The sequence below is a fragment of the Cetorhinus maximus genome, chromosome 1 (genome assembly GCF_964194155.1).
Source record: "Cetorhinus maximus chromosome 1, sCetMax3.hap1.1, whole genome shotgun sequence".
Classification (NCBI taxonomy): domain Eukaryota; kingdom Metazoa; phylum Chordata; class Chondrichthyes; order Lamniformes; family Cetorhinidae; genus Cetorhinus; species Cetorhinus maximus.
In genome coordinates this window covers 89,722,816-89,741,018 of record NC_135879.1, presented here as the reverse complement: position 1 = coordinate 89,741,018, position 18,203 = coordinate 89,722,816, and the positions used below count along the sequence as shown (strand labels likewise).

At 46.4% G+C, this 18,203-nt stretch overlaps 1 protein-coding gene across 1 annotated transcript in view; it reads right to left on the bottom strand.

The window, feature by feature from the left end:
• Positions 1-18,203, bottom strand: part of fras1 (Fraser extracellular matrix complex subunit 1) — a 562,738-nt gene that overhangs the window by 43,182 nt on the left and 501,353 nt on the right. Inside the window, exons 61-63 of the mRNA XM_078543632.1 lie at positions 17,719-17,919; positions 15,153-15,340; positions 12,826-13,101 (exon numbers count right to left, since the gene is read on the bottom strand). Of these exons, the coding sequence (XP_078399758.1) occupies positions 12,826-13,101; positions 15,153-15,340; positions 17,719-17,919 (665 nt within the window). The remainder of the gene's footprint in view (positions 1-12,825; positions 13,102-15,152; positions 15,341-17,718; positions 17,920-18,203) is intronic.

The following is an 18,203-nucleotide window of genomic DNA, read 5'->3' as shown; positions in this document are numbered from 1 at the left end:
CTGCACACTCGCCGAACTGTCAAAGGCCTGTTAAGGCCATTAATCCCCTCATTAAAGTCATTAATAGGGCTGCCCATCCACCCTTAAGATTGGCAGGCAGGCAAAGAGCCCAGGCGGCCTACGCATTTTTCATGGAACCTCATTCATGGGCGGAATGAGGTTACATGAAGGGTTATAAGTTTAATAAAATTACTAAAATTCATTGACATGTCCCAGCTTATGTGACACTGTCACATGAGGGGACATGTCTGAATAATTTTTTTTCTTTATTTCAACTTTTCATAAACAAAGTAATCTCCCTGAGGCAGCTCCGTGCTCTTTCGTGTGCATGCGCAAGAGCGCACAGGCCCCAACTCTCCCTCCTCCCCCCCGCCCGCACAGGTAGCGCTGAGCGCTTCCGGGTGCGCGTCACGCTGGGCGGGCCTTAATTGGCCTACCCATGTAAAATGGCAGCGCGCAGCTGATCACGGGCGGCGATCGGCTGCGCGCCTGCCTGCGCTTGCTCTTGACCGGCCCGCCCAACGGTGAGAAAATTCTGCCCCAAGTTTCTGATAAACTTAATTTGCATAATCAGATGAAATCTTCCATTAACCAGCTCAATTGGGCAACATAATAGCACATAACAGTATATATTTATTTCCAGTAAAAAGAGTTCCTCAAAGTATTTAAGAGTAGTAACTCGGTGCAGTTTTGCTTATTAGCAAATATATGCAATTTAATAAGGATGTCCAATCCTTCACATGTGAGAACTTGATTTAAAACAACTTTAAAACAAAAACTAAACTTTTAATACTTTCATGGTGTACATTGGTCAGCTTTCTTAATTAAATTGAATATTTTATGGACAAACTTTTCATAACTTTGAAAAGGTGACTACTACATCTTGGGTCTGAGAAAATGAAGGCAATTTGATGAGCCTTCCCAAGCCAACACCAAAGAGTGGAATTTTGCCATTTCGAGCTGAGGGTGTGACCCATTCGATGGACAGTGCCTGATCCAGGAGAACTGAATCTCAAACCTGCACAAAGGATTGAAAATATGGAAGTAAGTGGTTTGGGATGTTTCTCACATTTATAATTCCCTGGTCTTTTGTGCAAGTTTAGCCGATTGCACCCAGACTGTACTATTATTAATGGTGTAACAAGCAGAAACTATACCCCTGTAACTTTCTAATCAAACTGATTGTACCCAATGAGAACCAATGACATAATCTTCCATGGTCATGAATGGGACTTGAAGCCTTGGTCTGTTCAGCACAACAGATTTTTAACCTTGGCCACCTTGCCACTGACTTTGCAACAGGTGAGGCCAATGCCAGAATTTTCTGTGCCTGCTGGCGTTGGGCATCATGGAGAATGTGAGTGGACAATGTGGGCATCTGCATATCATTATAAATCCAGCTTGCCAGAATCATCCCTCCACACTGGATCATCCGGGCACTTTGGCATGATTGCACACCAATGTGTTTCACAACTGAACATAAGTGATGTGCAAAACAAAAACAAAAATACCTGGAAAAACTCAGCAGGTCTGACAGCATCTGCGGAGAGGAACACAGTTAACGTTTCGAGTCCGTATGACTCTTCAACAGAGCTAAGGAAAAATAGAAAAGAGGTGAAATATAAGCTGATTTAAGGGGGGGGGGGAGGTGGGGCAGGTAGAGCTGGATAGAGGGCCAGTGATAGGTGGAGATAACCAAAAGTTGTCATAGACAAAAGAACAAAGAGGTGTTGAAGGTGGTGATACCTGCTGAGCTTTTCCAGGTATTTTTGTTTTTGTTTTGGATTTCCAGCATCCGCAGTTTTTTGCTTTTATCATAAGTGATGTGCACCTGGTGAGCTGCACTTTGATCGGAACTTTGTGGTTTGTTTGCCCATCTTGCTTTGGGCAGCACTTGTAGTCATCAGCACCAGGCTTCGCAGGCAGCACCACATCACTTTTAGTGGAGCTCATGGGCAGGTCTCTACCTGTCAGTTCAGCTATAAGGCAGGGTTGGCTTTTCAATAGCTGCAGGGCTGGGGTCTGCTTGCAGAAGGAGAAGTGACCTCAGGCAAGGCAAGAAGCTGCAGGGTGAGGGCATTACTGGTGATGGAGGGTATCCCAGGGTGTGTATGGGAACACATGTTGATCTGTGCAAGTGGCCTCAAGAAGGTGAGGGCTGAGGAGGCAGTCTCCAGAGGAGATGAGTCCACATGGAGATGTGAGGGTGTGTGAGAGAGAGTGATGTCCCTTGAGTTGGCAGTGAGTGAGATGCCAGTGAATGTGTGATGGGCTTGTGAGTGCATGAGTTTAGAGTGTTGAGATGGTTGCCTTACCCTGGTGGCACGGATGAGATCATTCATCCTCTTTCTGCATTGGATGGCGAACCTCTTCTGCGCAGCATTGGCACTGAACATGGCTGCCACCGCCTCCCAAGCCAGAGTGGTGAAACTGATGGGCCTCCTTTGGCCAGAGCAGGGCTAGGTAACACCGCAGCAGGCTCCAACGGTGTCCAAAAGGCATCCCAGGGATGCGGCACTGAATTGGGGGGGGCTGCAGTCTTCTTGCCTTTCGGAGCCATGTCTGCTGTGCAGCAGTCCTGGGCTGGAAACACAGAGGTGTGCGCACAGTTGCACTTTAAACATGGCACAAGTGTGAGGAAGCTGTGAGGTGACGGCGTGGTGGTGAATCAGAGGCCGCCCGCCAGCAAAATGGCATGTTTCCTGGGAATGCATGATTAATGAGGCGGGAGTACGGCGAAATGACACAAAAACCCGCCACTGCGGCCAGCGGGTAAAACGTACTTTTTCCCCACCCATTATTTCACTTAGTGCAAATCTGGGACAATTCCGCCCCAAGTTTTTCAGTTGGATATCAGAATTATCTGGCAAGACACCTTCCTTCCAAAAATTGGCAGCTGTTACTTTGTTTTAAAATAATCCCAAAGAATAGGCATTTAAATGTATTCTTGATGATTCTCCATACCTACTATTTTATTAATAATGCAATAAATATTCAGGATTGATGCACAAAATCAATGTTGGATTGTTTTTTGCAGAACGACTATCATATTTGATGACATTCACTTATTGTGAAAAAAACTTCCAAAAACCATTGCGTGCACACAATGCAGAATTTTCAGTATGAGATTTTGACAAGAACATCCTAGGCTGGATTTGGCAATTTTGATAGATTTAAGTAAATCAGAGGAAGTAAACTTGAGAGCAAATAATGTTCTGAAAACATTAATAATAAATTAACATACTGCCATTTGAAATATTTACCCCCATAGTTTAACCCACTGGAAAATATTACAGAAATATATGGCAAGACCACTAATGGAAGTGATGCAGTGCACATCCAATAAAAATTCTCACACCAACGTGTGGTTACTTTCGCCACAACCACTCATTTTTAAATTATACTCAATTCCTGAGACAGCCTACTTTATAAAAGCTATTTTTAGGAAAGGAATAAGGAAAGTCAGGAATGAGAGAAGGCCATTCAGCTCATAAAGGTTAATCTCTCTAGGATATTAACTCTCCAACTGACAGGCAATATGACAGTTTTGGAACTGTCGTACTGGCCATTGGGGAAGTTAATCCCCAAAGTTGATATCTACTGCAGTGGGAATTTCTGCAAAACAGCCCTTTATGGGGAACTTTGACTTAAGTCGGAAAAATAATTTCAACTTCATATGGATAGAATCTGGCAGCTCATTTGGTTGAGCAGTGAACTGGATGCTTGAAAGCCCAGGTTTGAACTCTGTCAATGTTCACGCAGTTTTTCATGCTTCTGAGGTGTCATAATGAATGCCTTGTGGGGGATGGGGGTGCAGGTGACAGGGAGAGTAGAGGGACTGTAGGTATTGCAAAATGACTGCAAGATCTACCTTCAGTAACATTTGCATTTGGCAAAATAAATTGCAATCAGTATCTTCACACGCTACCATGTGGCAATAATGAGTAAAATCTCTCTCATTTTTTATATAGTTATAATTGGTGACAGAAATGACATAATTTGTGTTTTATGTTTCCAAGAACAGTGCTTTGTGCCTGTTGAACACACAAAGGTCTAAAATTTTGAAAGGGCTCAGTTGCAGAATTTTCACTACAGCATGTACAACTTGCAGTTATAGAGCATCACAACTCCTTTGACAGCACCTTCTGAACCCGCGACCTCGAACACCTAGAAGGACACGGCAGCAGATGCAAATTCCCCTCCAAGTCATATACTATTCTGACTTAGAACTATATTGCCAATCCTTAACTGTTGCTCAGTCAAAATCCTGGAACTCTTTTTTAAAATTCATTTATGGGATGTGGGCATCGCTGTCTAGGACAGCATTTATTGCCCGTCCCTAATAGGAAGGTGGTAGTGAGCTGCCTTCTTGAACCACTGCAGTCAATGTGGTGTAGGTACACACATAGTGCTGATAGGGAAAGAGTTCCAGGATTTTGACCCAGCAACAGTGAAGGGACTGACATATATTTCCAAGTCAGGATGGTAAATGGCTTGGAGGGGAACTTCCAGGTGGTCGTGTTCCCATGTGTCTGCTGCCCTTGTCCTTCTAGATGGTAGCGGTCGTGGGTTTGGAAGGTGCTGTCTAAGGAGGCTTGATCAGTTCCTGCAGTGCATCTTGTAGATGCTACATGCTGCTGCCACTGTGGACAGAATTTTCCGTGCCCGCTGGTGTTGGGCATGTTCAGCGACGTGCGCGAACAATATGGCGAGAAAACCAAAATTTGGTTTCACAACGTCATGAAACCAGTTTGTGATCGTCTGCTCAGCCAATTGGTGGCGGGGCCATGTTTCCATCAGATGTTGGGAACCTCATTGTATTACATTTGCATATCATTATAAGCCCAGCCCGCTGGAATCATCCCCACAAGTTCAATTGTCCAAGCAATCACGCCGACGTGTTTCACAACAATATGTATAAGGCGTGCACTTGGCGGCCTGCACTTTGAGGGGAACTTGCAGGTGAGTGCACAGTAACTTTGTGCAGCGCAGCAATCGAGAGGGTCACCTGTTGGATTTCAAGGTTGAGGCAACTGGGGCGGGGGGGGGGGGGAGCGGGTTGCGCAGTGGGGCGGTGGCAAGGGCTGCCCTCTGGTTTAGGTGACTTGGGGGGGGGGGGGGGGGTGGGGGCAGGGGCAGACCTGTGGTTGAGGTGATTTGGCGGGGTGGGGGTGGGCAAAGGCTGCCCTGCGTTTGAAGGTAGTGCACATGAAGATGCAGGGTCGGGGAAGGGAAGTGGCCACACATTAGGGAAATCGTGTATAAATTGACCATTTCTCTGCAGCTGAGACAGTTCAGACGCAGCCACATTGATATGCCGGGAGTCGAGCCTCTAGCTTAGCTGCCCACCCACTCAAGCAACGCAGAGGCATGAAAGTGCTCCAGAGCTCTTCACCCCTCGGGCATAGACTGCAAGCTAATGAGTGCTTTGAGAGACTGCAGAACAGTTGGACAACTGGGCACATTGTACAAAAGCTGGCCTTGTGGCAGTTATTGATGGAGGTGCTCACAGATCCTTGCAAGGTCATCATTCTGGTTTGGACCAGTCTCCCCCATGATTCAAGTTAACGGTGCAGCCTTGCAGTGCGGGTTAGAAGAATGCCTGTGTCTGAGCTGAGAACACAGCTTGCAGTCCAATGGGCAAAGCTGCTGCCAATTGGTCAAGTGGAGTGGGGCGGAGGTGGGCGGGTTTTCGGGCAGCCATGCAGCGCACTAAACTCTGGCCATAGAAGTGGTGGCCAGCACTCTCCTGGATGCATTAAGGGGCCTTCAGACTTAACCAAGAGAGGTTCTCAGAACACCCATGCTAACCTATGCGTCTCTTTCATCTTGCAGAAGGAGTACATCAGGAGCATGGAACCCAGTGAACTAGCTTTATGCCTCATAGCGTACAGAGAGCAAAGACGACAGAGAAGAGAGTGAAGGAGGCGCCTGGCTGTGCAGAGGGAGGAGCAGCACCCTCAGGAAGGAGGGGCAGCTGGGGTTCCTGCACATGCCGCCAAAGAGCCGCAGCGAGCAATCACTGGTCAGTGCCTAGCTAGACCCAGGGTTTATAGACGCTGCCTATCATTCCTGCAGATGACCGACAACCAGTGTCGCCAAAGACTGCACATGTCTAGGGAACTGGTCAGTCACATCTGCCAGCTGCTGTAGGATTTGATGACACGGGGACATGGAGGGCATCCACTGCCCATGGCCACGACAGTGACTGTGGTACTCATTTTTATGCCAGTGGATCCTTTCAGGGCTCCACAGGTGACCTCTGTGGGATATCACAAGCCTCCACACACAAATGCATCCATGAGGTCACGGATGCCATCTTCACGCATTTTTCCCAGGACCAGGAAAGCCAGGATGCAAGAGTGTTTGGATTTGCCCAGATTTTGGGTTTCCCACAGGTGCAGGGTGCCATTGACTGTACTCACAAGGCACTCAGATCTACATCGCAACACACAGTCAACTACATCAACCACAAGGGCTTCCATTCGCTGAATGTGTGGCTGGTGTGCGACCACCACAAACGCATCCTGCAGGTCTGCGCATGGTTTCCAGGAAGTGTCCACAACTCCAACATTCTCAGTTGGTCACAGATCCCTGACATCTTCCAGGATCCACAGAGGCTGCAGGGTTGGCTTCTCGGGGACAAGGGCTACCCACAGAGGACGTGGCTGATGACACCCGTGTGGCAGCCTCAGACTGCAGCAGAGCCAAGGTAGATTAAGACTCATGCTGCAACTTGCAAATTGGTGGAGCAAACCACCAGGATGCTGAAGATAAGGTTCCGGTACCTGGGCTGGTCTGGTGGAGCCCTGCAAAATAGTCCACAGGGGGTGTCACGCATCGTCATTGTCTGCTGCGCCCTTCACAACCTGGCACTTCAACAGGGAGAGGAGCTGGCTGAGGAGGAGATGGAGGACCTGCACATCTCCCCCAATGAGATGAACATCGACAGGATGATGGTAAGGAGGTCCTCAAAGGCCACGATGATGGAGATGAGGCCCTCGCACTGGCCAGACAAGGCAGGCACACTAGGGAGGCCCTCATAGCTGCTGGACTTTTGGAGGATGATGACGACATGCAGTGAGGAGACACTATAGATTCTCACATCGCATTGATGAACGTTTGACTCCAGTCTGCCTTATAGCAGCGCGCATATCCTCTGTGATGATGCTCCTGTCATGGAGACACAGTGGAGGCCCTAATAGTCGCTCGATTGCAGGAGGATGACGACGACATGCAGTGAGGACACTCCATAGATCTTCACATTGTCTCTGAGAATGTCTGCCTCCTGTGTGGCTGAGGGCACTTCGCTTGTGCTCTGTGATCAGGGGCATATCATAGAGATGCAGCCATGAAACTTTAAAAACACCTGATCCTTTGTCCACCTTCAGCACCTGAGCCCTTCAGGAACACAGCATCACTGGTCACAGATGCTGAAGAGATGGGGGCCAGCCCCACCTTAAAGGCACTGAGAGCACACAGAGAGAGTGACGGAACTCTGTGACGCCTGCCCACGACATTCTGGCAACAATGACAAGTACTATCGAGGTACAGACATCAGTAATGTGTCCAGGGATTGTGAGGCCGGACCATCACTTTGCAAACTTGAAGGCTGCACAGAGCACAGGGAAGAGGCTCTGGACTAGGACACCTGCCTTTATCTTGTGCAGAATGTCCATATCTGAGTGACATGAACACTGCTCATCAGAACAAGGAGCCATAGGCAGGGAGACATTATTGGGAGTTTATTTGCAATAGTGAACATTATGTACAAGTGATTAACACCCGTGCCCAGAATAATCACAAAACATGACTGTTAAATGGCAAGATTTTTGTTCAGTCTCATAACTGCTCCAAATTATGGGTGGAAATACATGATCCATTCTACTCAGCAACAGAGACAGGTTTGATCCCCATCTTTGCTGAGTTAACCCAGGCTGTACAACTGCATCTTCTTAACTTTCCTAACCCTGCTGCTACGTCTTGGTGCTCCCTGGACATCCACAGCGGAGGTGGAGGCAGCCTGCTGACTGCTATGCCCTGTCTGTGAGGACTTTGACGGGCGTCCTCTGGAGGGCCGAGACGTGGAGGGCCCTGACCTGCTGTTTGGCAGTGGCACCCTCCTCGGCCTCGGAGCTGGAGCTGCTAAGGTCACAGGAAGAGAGGATTCAGATAGGCTGGATACTGTTGGGTGACCTGGGTGGATGGCCCTGGGGTGTGCACCTGCTAATCCTCCTCCTTATGGGTGCCCAAGGGCTCCTGGCTAACTCCTTGAGGAGAAGGCGAAGCTGGAGTGAGATTGAGCTGCCCCACCCCCCCTCTCGCATATACACTGTTGGAGACCAACTATGGCATCAGTGATGGAGTTAAGCCCGTGCAGCAGTGCAGGAGTGACATCCTGGACCAAGGTCTCCATGGCGGCTGCCATCCTACCAGTGTTGACCTCGGTACGTTGGCATGCCATAACCTCAGCCTGAAGATGGACGGACTCCTCCATCGTGCCTTGCAACCTGAGGAGTGCAGCGGACACCCCTTCCTGATGTTCCCAAGCTTGCCTTAGCAGCTCCAACAACCGAGACATGACTGAGTGCCAGGGACCTGGGAAGTCCCTGCCGCCGCCTGCTGTGGATCAGACAGTGTGATGTGCTCACCAGATTGTGGTCCAGAGGCTACTCTAAAGCTAGGTCCTGTCAAGGTGAGTGCCTCTGCTGTTTCCCAGATGAGCCTGTCAAGGCAAGAAGAGACAATTAGTGCATGGCAGGGGCTGTGGAACAGGACACATCACTCACAGCATGGTTGTCTGATGGTAGAGCACTGCCAACCTCATTGTCAACACAGGAACAGTCCAGATCCTTGCCGGCCAGCTGGATGGCTCTATTTTCAAAGTCCATGAGGAACTTGATTTTAGGCATTCTTCCATCGGTCTGCAACCTCTCCCTCTTGTTGTGTGCCAGCTTGTATTGCATGAATAGAGATGGAAAGAGTGTAAGCAGGACACTTGCTAGGTCAGATGATAAATATGCTTGGCATATGTGGGTGGTGAGTGGTCCCATGGATGGGATGAGGGCAATGAAGGTGTGTGTGTGAGAGAGTGAATGGTGATGTCCTTTGAACTGAGGGAGTGAATGTTTGTGGATGTGGTGCCAATCAAATGGGCTGCTTTGTCCCGGATAGTGTCAAGCTTCTTGAGTGTTTTTGGAGCTGCACTCATCCAGGCAAGTGGAGCATATTCCATCACACTCCTGACTTGTGCCTTGTAGATGGTGGACAGGCTTTGGGAAGTCAGGAGATGAGTTACTCGCCACAGATTTCCTAGCCTCTGACCTGCTCTTGTAGCCACAGTATTTCTTTGGCTAGTCCGGTTCAGTTTCTGATCAATGGTAACCCCCAGGATGTTGATAGTTAGGGATTCAGCGATGGTGATGCCATTAAATGTCAAGGGGCGACGGTTAGATTCTCTCTTGTTGGAGATGGTCATTGCCTGGGACTTGTGTGGCGCGAATGTTTCTTGCCACTTGTCAGCCCAAGCCTGGATATTGTCCAGGTCTTGCTGCATTTGGACATGGACTGCTTCAGTATCTGAGGAGTTGTGAATGGCACTGAGCATTGTGCAATCATTGGCGAACATCCCCATTTCTGACCTTAAGAGCACAGTGGGTTCACCTATACTACATAGACTGCAGCAGTTTAAGAAGACAGCCCTTCTGCAATAAATGCTGCCCATGCATGAATAGAAAAAAGTCACAAGTTGCTTCAGATATAGGGGTTAAACCTGAGCAGGAAATAGAGATGTAGCCAAGGAGATATGTTTTAAAGAGATATACTTATGAGGACCTTATTGAAATTGCTGCACAATTAAACTGTAGGGATCGAGATTAGCTTACCATTTTATTTTTAAACATACTACAATGTCAGCAATAAAGGCCCATACTAAGCCAAGTGCAGTAAAAGTAGATACACACTCGAATGTGAACAGTTGCAAATGCACGTTTAAGCTGTTGTACAAATGTATTTTTACCTCACGTTTACATCCAACTGCAGGAAAATACATCAGTATGATGGGGAGAGAATAATCACAAAACATAACTGTTAAATGGCAAGATTTTTGTTCAGTCTCATAACTGCTCCAAATTATGGGTGGAAATACATGATCCACTCTACTCAGCAACAGAGACCAGAGATATGACAGGTTTGATCCCCATCTTTGCTGAGTTAAATAAAACAACACCTCACCTGCTGGCTTTCCCTGTCCTCGTCTAGAATGCACCCCTTTCTCTAGTTTCTCACCTATCTTCCCCCTGAGCTCATCCAGTCCACGATACCAAGCTCCTGCTCTCTTATCACCATTTCCCCATAATTCCTGAGCACCCAATTACCTTCCTGATCTCTATGTTAGCTGATATTTTGTTTCCTCTTTTCGGGTTCTGTCCTTGTGTTTTCAAAACTGCTATTAATCGCCCTTTCCTCAAAATCCCATCCTCAACACATTGCAAACTAGTCTGCCATTTCCAATCTCCCCTTTCTTCTCCATAATCATTGAACATGTAGTCACTTCCCAGATCCATGTCCATTTTTCCTATAACTCCATGCTCAAATCTCTCCAGCCAGGGTCCATCTCCTACCCGACAACTGAAACTGCCCTGAAACAGCCCTAATCAACGTCAAAGTCAAAGTGAGACCTACTGTGATTTTGACCAAGGTGCACTCTCACTATATGTCTTATTCAATCTCCTTGCAACCATTGACGTGGTGAACCACACCATCCTCCAACAAACGTCTCTCCACTATTATCTAGATTGGTGGGATCGTCCAGTTCCACTCTTATCTATCAAATCATCGCCAGAGCATCTTCAATAATGGATTCTCTTCCTGTCCCCTTGGGAGTTCCCAAAGGAATTTTTCTTCCTCAACAGCGACTACACTTCATTGGTTATGAAGCACTTTGGATCATCATGAGGCATGAAAGATGCTATATAAATCTAAGTTCAATCTTTACACTATTCCCTTGCTAACATTTTACCTCTCTCCACCCTTTTTCCTTTAAGACATTCCTTTAAACTCATCTCTTCAACCAAGCTTTTGGTTATCCTTTAAATATCTTCTTCTTTGTCTCAGTGTTGATTATTGTTGACTTATGCTTCGCTGAAGCACCTTGAGATGTACTTTTCTACATAATAGGGTGAAGTATAAATGCAAATTGTTGCAATTATTAGTTTTTAGAGGTTACAGTGCCATCCTTTGGAAGAAGTGAGGACAGCATGCACCAATACAATGTTACTTAATGATTTCAAAGGACTGGGAGACTAACAAGGTTACAATTCAGGTTTTCATATATTTGCAGGCTTTTCCATTGCAGCTACAATACTTCAAATGAAATGTTGAATTTCATTGAATTTGAATTCACAGACTGAGTATTCGCGTGGTATTTCGTTCGGCGGGCGCGCACCAGAGTCGACTGCGTGCCCGCTGATAATTGAAAGGCCTATTAAGGCCATTAACGAGCTAATTAAAATCAAATTAACGCTGCCCGTCCAACCTTACGGTTGGCAGGTAGGTGAAAAGGCCAAGCAGCCTTTACATTTTTTAGGAAACCTCATCCACGAGCGGGATGAGGTTTCCTAAAGCAAATAAACATGAACTAAAAACTTTATTTTTGAATTAAAAACATGTCCCAGCTGATGTGACAGAGTCACATCATGTTTTTTTAAAATTTTACTGTCTTTAATAATTTTTTTAAAAGCACTTCAATCTCCCTTGAGGCAATTCCGTGCCTCCGGGAGATTGAAGCATTCTTTCGCGCCTATGCTCGAACTGCGCACCAGGCCCGCTCTCCCTCCTCCCCTCCACCCGCACAGGTAGCGCTCCTGCTCGCAATCCACACAGGGCGAGCCTTAGTTGGCCCGCCCGTGTGAAAACACGGAGCGGAGCCAATCACGGACGGTGGTCGGCTTCCCGACTGCCCCTTCCGAGCTCGCCTGACGAGGGAACAATTCTGGCCTATAATTCCAAAAAAAAAATCACTGGTGATCATTTTTGATTTATTTAAGACCTTTATTTCTTATAAGATGGAAATAGGCTATCAGTGAATTCCAAACACTTGCTTCATGATGTATGGTCACTTGGATGAGGAATTGGAGGGCACCTGAGTATGAATTTGTGCCTTCAAGTTAAGAGAGAAGGGAAGTGGGGTAAAAGCAAACATGAAATTTCCATTACTCAGAAGGACAAGGGCAGAGGTGTATCTGAACATCACTATCTTCCACATTAGCCTGATTTGGGAATATATCCTTCATTGATATGCATCATTGCCTACCTTATAGAATTGAGTGAGCACCTTCGCCACACAGACTGCAACATTTCAAGAAGGTGGCCCAGCACAAGCTTCTCCGGGCAACTAAAGATGGACTATGAATGCAGGTCTTGCCAGTGACACTCACATCCAATGAATATATATTAAGATATATAAAATACTGTATGTCAGTTTAGAGGCAGGAGAAATAGCAGCTCGTGAACATCACTTTTTTTTTAAACAAAATAATAAGTAATGATGGTGACACTTATTACTGGTGCTAACATTTAAGAGCAGGAAAAGACCATCAGTTTGAACAAGCCTATCACATTTTAGTTAATCTCAATTCCATCAACCTGGCTATTTCATCATATCCTTCCTCCCTGAAAATTTATCTAATTGCCACAGCTATAATATCCATTACAATCACTTTCAATTTTGCACTAGTGAAGGGCCAATAAAATTCAACATTGCTTTTTGTCTGGTCTTTTAGCCATCTTGAGATCTCGAGCAGGTGTATTGTTTTCTACACTTACCATGTGGTTGATGCTGGTGAAGGGGGTATTATCTGTTACAGTCTCAAAGGGAGATCTGGCTCCACTTGCATCTGTGGGTGTGGCTACTTCCCAGCTGAAGCGAACAGTAGACTGGTTAATTCCTGCCTCGTCACAGCGTACTTTCATAACAGAGTGCTTAGGAAAATGTGTGTCACATGGTGTCACACACACCAGTGGGTAGCCAGGGGATGGGTTCTTTTTGGTTCCTTCCTTTGTCACTTCTTCAACATGATCATAATCAACCAAAGACACAACCTGGAGCGATACAGAGAACAATAAAAGTTTAAGATCAACCTAAATGTATTTCAGTTTTTAAAACACCGAATGTATATTATAGTTATTTTACGAATCTTAGAATATCTTAGGTGTAGCTTCATTTCTCCGGTATGCCACTACTGAACCCTGTTCTTCCTCCAAAAGTTTTAGTTGGGGTATTTCCATTCTGATCAGAAGATATTGGCGACAGCAATGGCACTGGTGGCAAAACTGAAGCTGCAGCAGAACAACTGGCATAAAGTCTCCTCAGCATATGAATTTCCATATACTTTCATTAATTGCTAATCCAGTGTGCTCACATCCCTGGGCTGTAACTATGGGCGGAATTGTCCGTGCCCACTGGCATCAGGAGTGTGCGGCTGCGTGAGCAGACAATATGGCGAGAAAGCCAAAAATCGGTTTCACAACCTCGTGAAACCAGTTAGCGATCGTCTGCTCAGCCCGTTGATGGTAGGTCGTGTTTCCCGCCATTGGACGTCGGGAACCTCATTGTAATACATCTTCGTATCATTATAAGGCTAGCCTGCTGGACTCATCCCCGCCATGCTGGATTGTCCACCCACATCGCATGCCGACATGTTTCACAACTGCACATAAGTGATGTGCACCTGGCACGCTGCACTTTCCTCAGGACTTCGAGGTTTGTTGGCCTGTCTTGCTTCGGGCGGCACTTGCAGTCTTCAGCTCCAAGCTTGGCACTCAACATCACAGCACTTTTAGAGGGGCTCACAGTCAGGTCTCTACCTACCAGACCAGCCATACGGCGGGGGTGGTTTTGTACAGCTGCAGGGCTAGGGCTTGCTTGGGGAAGTGGGAGAAGTGGCCTCAGGCAAAGGGAGAGGCTGGAGGGTGAGGAAGGGGGTATCCCAGGGTGTGTGTGGAGGCACAAGTTGATCTGTGCAAGTGGCCTCAAAATGGTGAGGGCTGAGGAGGCGGCCTCCAGAGGAGATGAGGCCAGATGGACATGTGAGGGTATGTGTGAGAGAATGGGTGGTGATGTCCCTTGAGCTGGCAGTGAGTGAGATGCCAGATCTCTACCTACCAGATCAGCCATATGGCGGGGGTGGTTTTGTATGGCTGCAGAGCTAAGGCTTGCTTGGGCTTGTGATGTCCACTGTGATGGGCTTGAGTGTGTGAGTTTAGAGTGATGAGATGGTTGCCTTACCTTGGTGGCACGGAGGAGATCATTCATCCTCTATCTGCATTGGATGGCCAACCTCTTCTGTGCAGCATTGGCACTGATCACACTGCCATCGCCTACCAAGCCAGGTTGGTAATGTTGCTGCCCCTCCTGCGGCCAGAGCGGGGGTAGAGGACATCACAGTGGGCCTCCATAGCATCCAAACACCGCTCGAGTGACACGTCACTAAACCTGGGATCCACAGTCTTCTTGCCTTTTGGGGCCATGTCTTATTTGCAGCAGTCCTGGGCTGGAAGCACTGAGAGGTGTACGCATGGTTGTACTTTAAATGTGGTGCCTGGCATGAGGAAACGGCAAGGTGGCGGTGTGGCGGGCGAATTGGAGCCCGCCAGCCATGGAAAAGGTGTGTTTCCCGGGAATGCATAATCAATGTGACGGGTTTCGGATGATACAGTGCAAGAAGTTACCATTGCGGTCGGTGGGCAAAATGTCATTTTACCCGCCCACTACTGCACTTAGTGCAAATCTGGGACGATTCCACTCTATTAATCGTGGGGGTAATTCATGCAGCATATCTTAATATTTAACTTATCCTCCTGTCTGTTTTAGATTTCAGTAGCTGGAAATTTGTGAGTGAATGTAAAGTACTGCAGATTCGAAGCAAAGGAATTCCGCCCATCTCACTGACCAAGTTAGCCAGTTTTCCATACAAGAGTCAAGCAAACCTGATCAGAATGTAGTCTCCATACTGTCTGGCACACAAGGGAAGTGTAGAAATACTGTGACACTCTGCTAAGAATTGGAAATGTAGATTTCACAAATTATCTAATACAACTTGGATTAAATCCACAGGATTCAGTATGAGTTGGCAAGTGACATGTCCACTTACAATAGGTGGCGCTGGCAAAATTAGACTTCCTGCTGCTTCCTGGTCAAGAATGGTCACTGTGGCCATGGTGATGTCACCAAGAATCGCCTCAACTGGATCATCTGGGCCCAGCACCAGAGAAAAGGATTCATGCCACTCTCTATCATCATTGGACAGGATTTCCACTTTAAATAGAATGTGGTCAATGCCTGTAGAAAAAGAAATCAATAGAGGTAATGAGGCTACAGTGCCTACTTCTTGTAAAATCAATAGTAGTATATACACTCTTGTCTGACAAAGCTGATGTAGTTAACCGAAAATTTTGGGAGCTGGGGGCTTGAATAAATAGGAGCAAAGACTATAGCAACATCTCCCTTTCTTAACATTATAGCATAATGTCCTAGTGCTGTGCAACAAGCTCATTACTCCTGTATTTGCAATTAGAACAGTAGATTTCCTGCCTATTATACACCCAGCATGAGTTTCCTTCCATTGACCTCACCTGTGCCTCCAATATTCACTGGATCGTAAAAAGTACAATTCATTCAGCTGCAATACAAAACTCATAGCTCGTGGTGGAGGTGCAGTTGGAACTCAGAATGCTTTCATAGTATGGGCACAGGTTATGGATGGAGAGCAACAGGCAATAAGCCAAATACTGAAGTCTCATTGAAAACCATAGCGTTATTATGGGTTCATTTCAATGCAATTTCAAAACTAATGCAGGGATGAGAGTGGCCAAAGACAAAAATGCCTGAAAATTTGTGGTTGAAGACAAGAAGGTCTGAAATATTTTTGTGATAAGGAATCACGTACACATTATAGCACAAAGCAGCAAGTTCACTGCAGCCTGAGGGACCAGAAAATCATAACAATTTTTATCATCTGTGATGAAATGCAAATAGTTCTAAACCACTTCAAATAGGTGGAAGTGCAAAAGTACCTTGAGGGAAATGCAGTTGGGGGTCATTTTTGAACTCCAGACCTAACAGTTACCTGATGTGGCCAGGATGCTGACTTTCCAGTTACTTCATTATAATGGAACAGAATAAAAACCTTACCGAAATATCAGGGATACCTGAGAGAGAGGAAAAGGAAGCAAGGGAGTGGGGGGGTGCAGAGAAGGAGGGAGGAGGAGTGGGGGTGGGGGAGAAAGAAAACAGTGGGAGCGTGGTCGTCTCCAGTGGTTACTGTGCATTAACCACAGTGTGAGCGCCGCTGTACATCTCCAGGTGAGTGCTGTTTCCAGTCTGATGTGGGGGGACAGCCATTGGGATTTTAGGAGTAGGTATGGAGCAGAGTTGGGAACAAACACCCCATCTCCCTCCCATACTAATCACGTCCTCAACACCAAACCGCAGCCCCACCCCACCAGCAAAGTCTGCACGGCGCACTTGGTACCTAAGCTGTGATTGCCTCACAGACTGACATAGCACTCACCTTGCTCAACATCACCATCTCTGGTTAACAGATGATAACTTACCAATGGCTTAATGCAGTATCACTGGAAGCAAAGGGGACTCCAGTTCTCTGGGAGTACCTCAAGCTGCGATCACGGATGGCAGCCATGTCTGGCCTGGCGCAAGGCTGAATGACAGCTCCTCCAGGCCTGCTCCGGATTCATTACTGGCAGATGCTCCCTCCTCTTTTCTCATTTTCTGATTCTTCTCCTCGGCCTCCTGGAGGATGTTGAATGATTGATGACAGCATAGCTGAAAGTCTCTTGCATGATGGTCATGGGATCAGCCCCAGAATAGCTGCTCAAGACCCGCCAATCACAGGAGACCTTGCTGCTCCTTGAATCATAGGCTCTGTCTCTGGAAGTGCAGGAAGAGCGGGAGCAGGGAGCCTGTAATTGGAGGAGCTGGAGCAGCAAGTGTGGGAGAGACAGAGCTGCTCCTCTAATCACAACTCTGCAGTCCGTTCCCACTTTCACTGACTGACAGCACAATTGTGATTTTTTAAGCCCCGAAAGTCACAATATGTATGTAAAATGGCAGGTTTCTGATACGCTATTGTTGGAAACCCACCAAATGGCAGAAATTTCTCATTCCTGCTAATAGAAGGTTATATTTTCTTAGTTCCGAAGAAGTCATATTGGACTTGAAATGTTGATTCTGTTTCTCACTCCATATATGCTGCTATAGATGCTGCCAGACCTGCTGAGGTTTTCCAGCATTTTCTGTTTTTATTTCATACTCTTATGTCACTCTTGAAATGAGTTAGTTCGCATTTTACTGTTTTTTTGCTGTCCTGATTTAGTGGCCTTTAGTTTTATTGCTTTATTTGGTAGCTGATGTTTAGTGCCCTTAATTTGCTCCACCATGCTGGTGGGCCAGTGTGTTGTGCAAGAACCTGAACAATCTATCTGACCCTAGTGATTGCCTATACCTACATTATCTGAGTGTTATCACATAGCTCCAGAGGTCAGACTTCACACTTGGGATATTGCATGCACTCCAATGTTTTTTTAAAAACAGGTAAATTGCTTGGCAGAGTACAATCAAATAACCAGCTCACCCAGTTAATCTGACACAGAAAGCATATGCTGATTATAAATCTTTTTAAATGCTGTGACATTACTCACTGGGGCTAAATTTAAGGACCCTGCTCTTGGGGTTGTAGTCGATGCCTGACTGGGCTGATCCATCCCGGGTGCTGCAGCGAACTTTTGAAGTCCTGTTCTGGTCTCCCTTCCTAATCACTTTGACATTCAGTATAGCGATGCCATCGGGGCCTGGGGGCTCATGCACCTGGTATGTTGCCTCCTCAAATTCAATTGTTGGGGCTTGAAAAAGAAACATCAAAATAAAGTGTGCATTAAAATAGAATTAAAGTTAAAAAACAGATCAATGTAAACGATTTGCTGCAAGTTAGAACAAAGCATCAACATCTCAGATTTAGACTGCACCCAATTGTACTTTATGTTAAGTGATAACTTTCTTACACTTGCAGTATTGAGGAACCCTTCCTGTTTATTCCTGATTAATTTATTTTCTGATTAATCACTTGCTGATCCAATATTTGTGTTAGTTAGTATTTTGCAAGTTGATTTTCCTGTTGAATATTTGA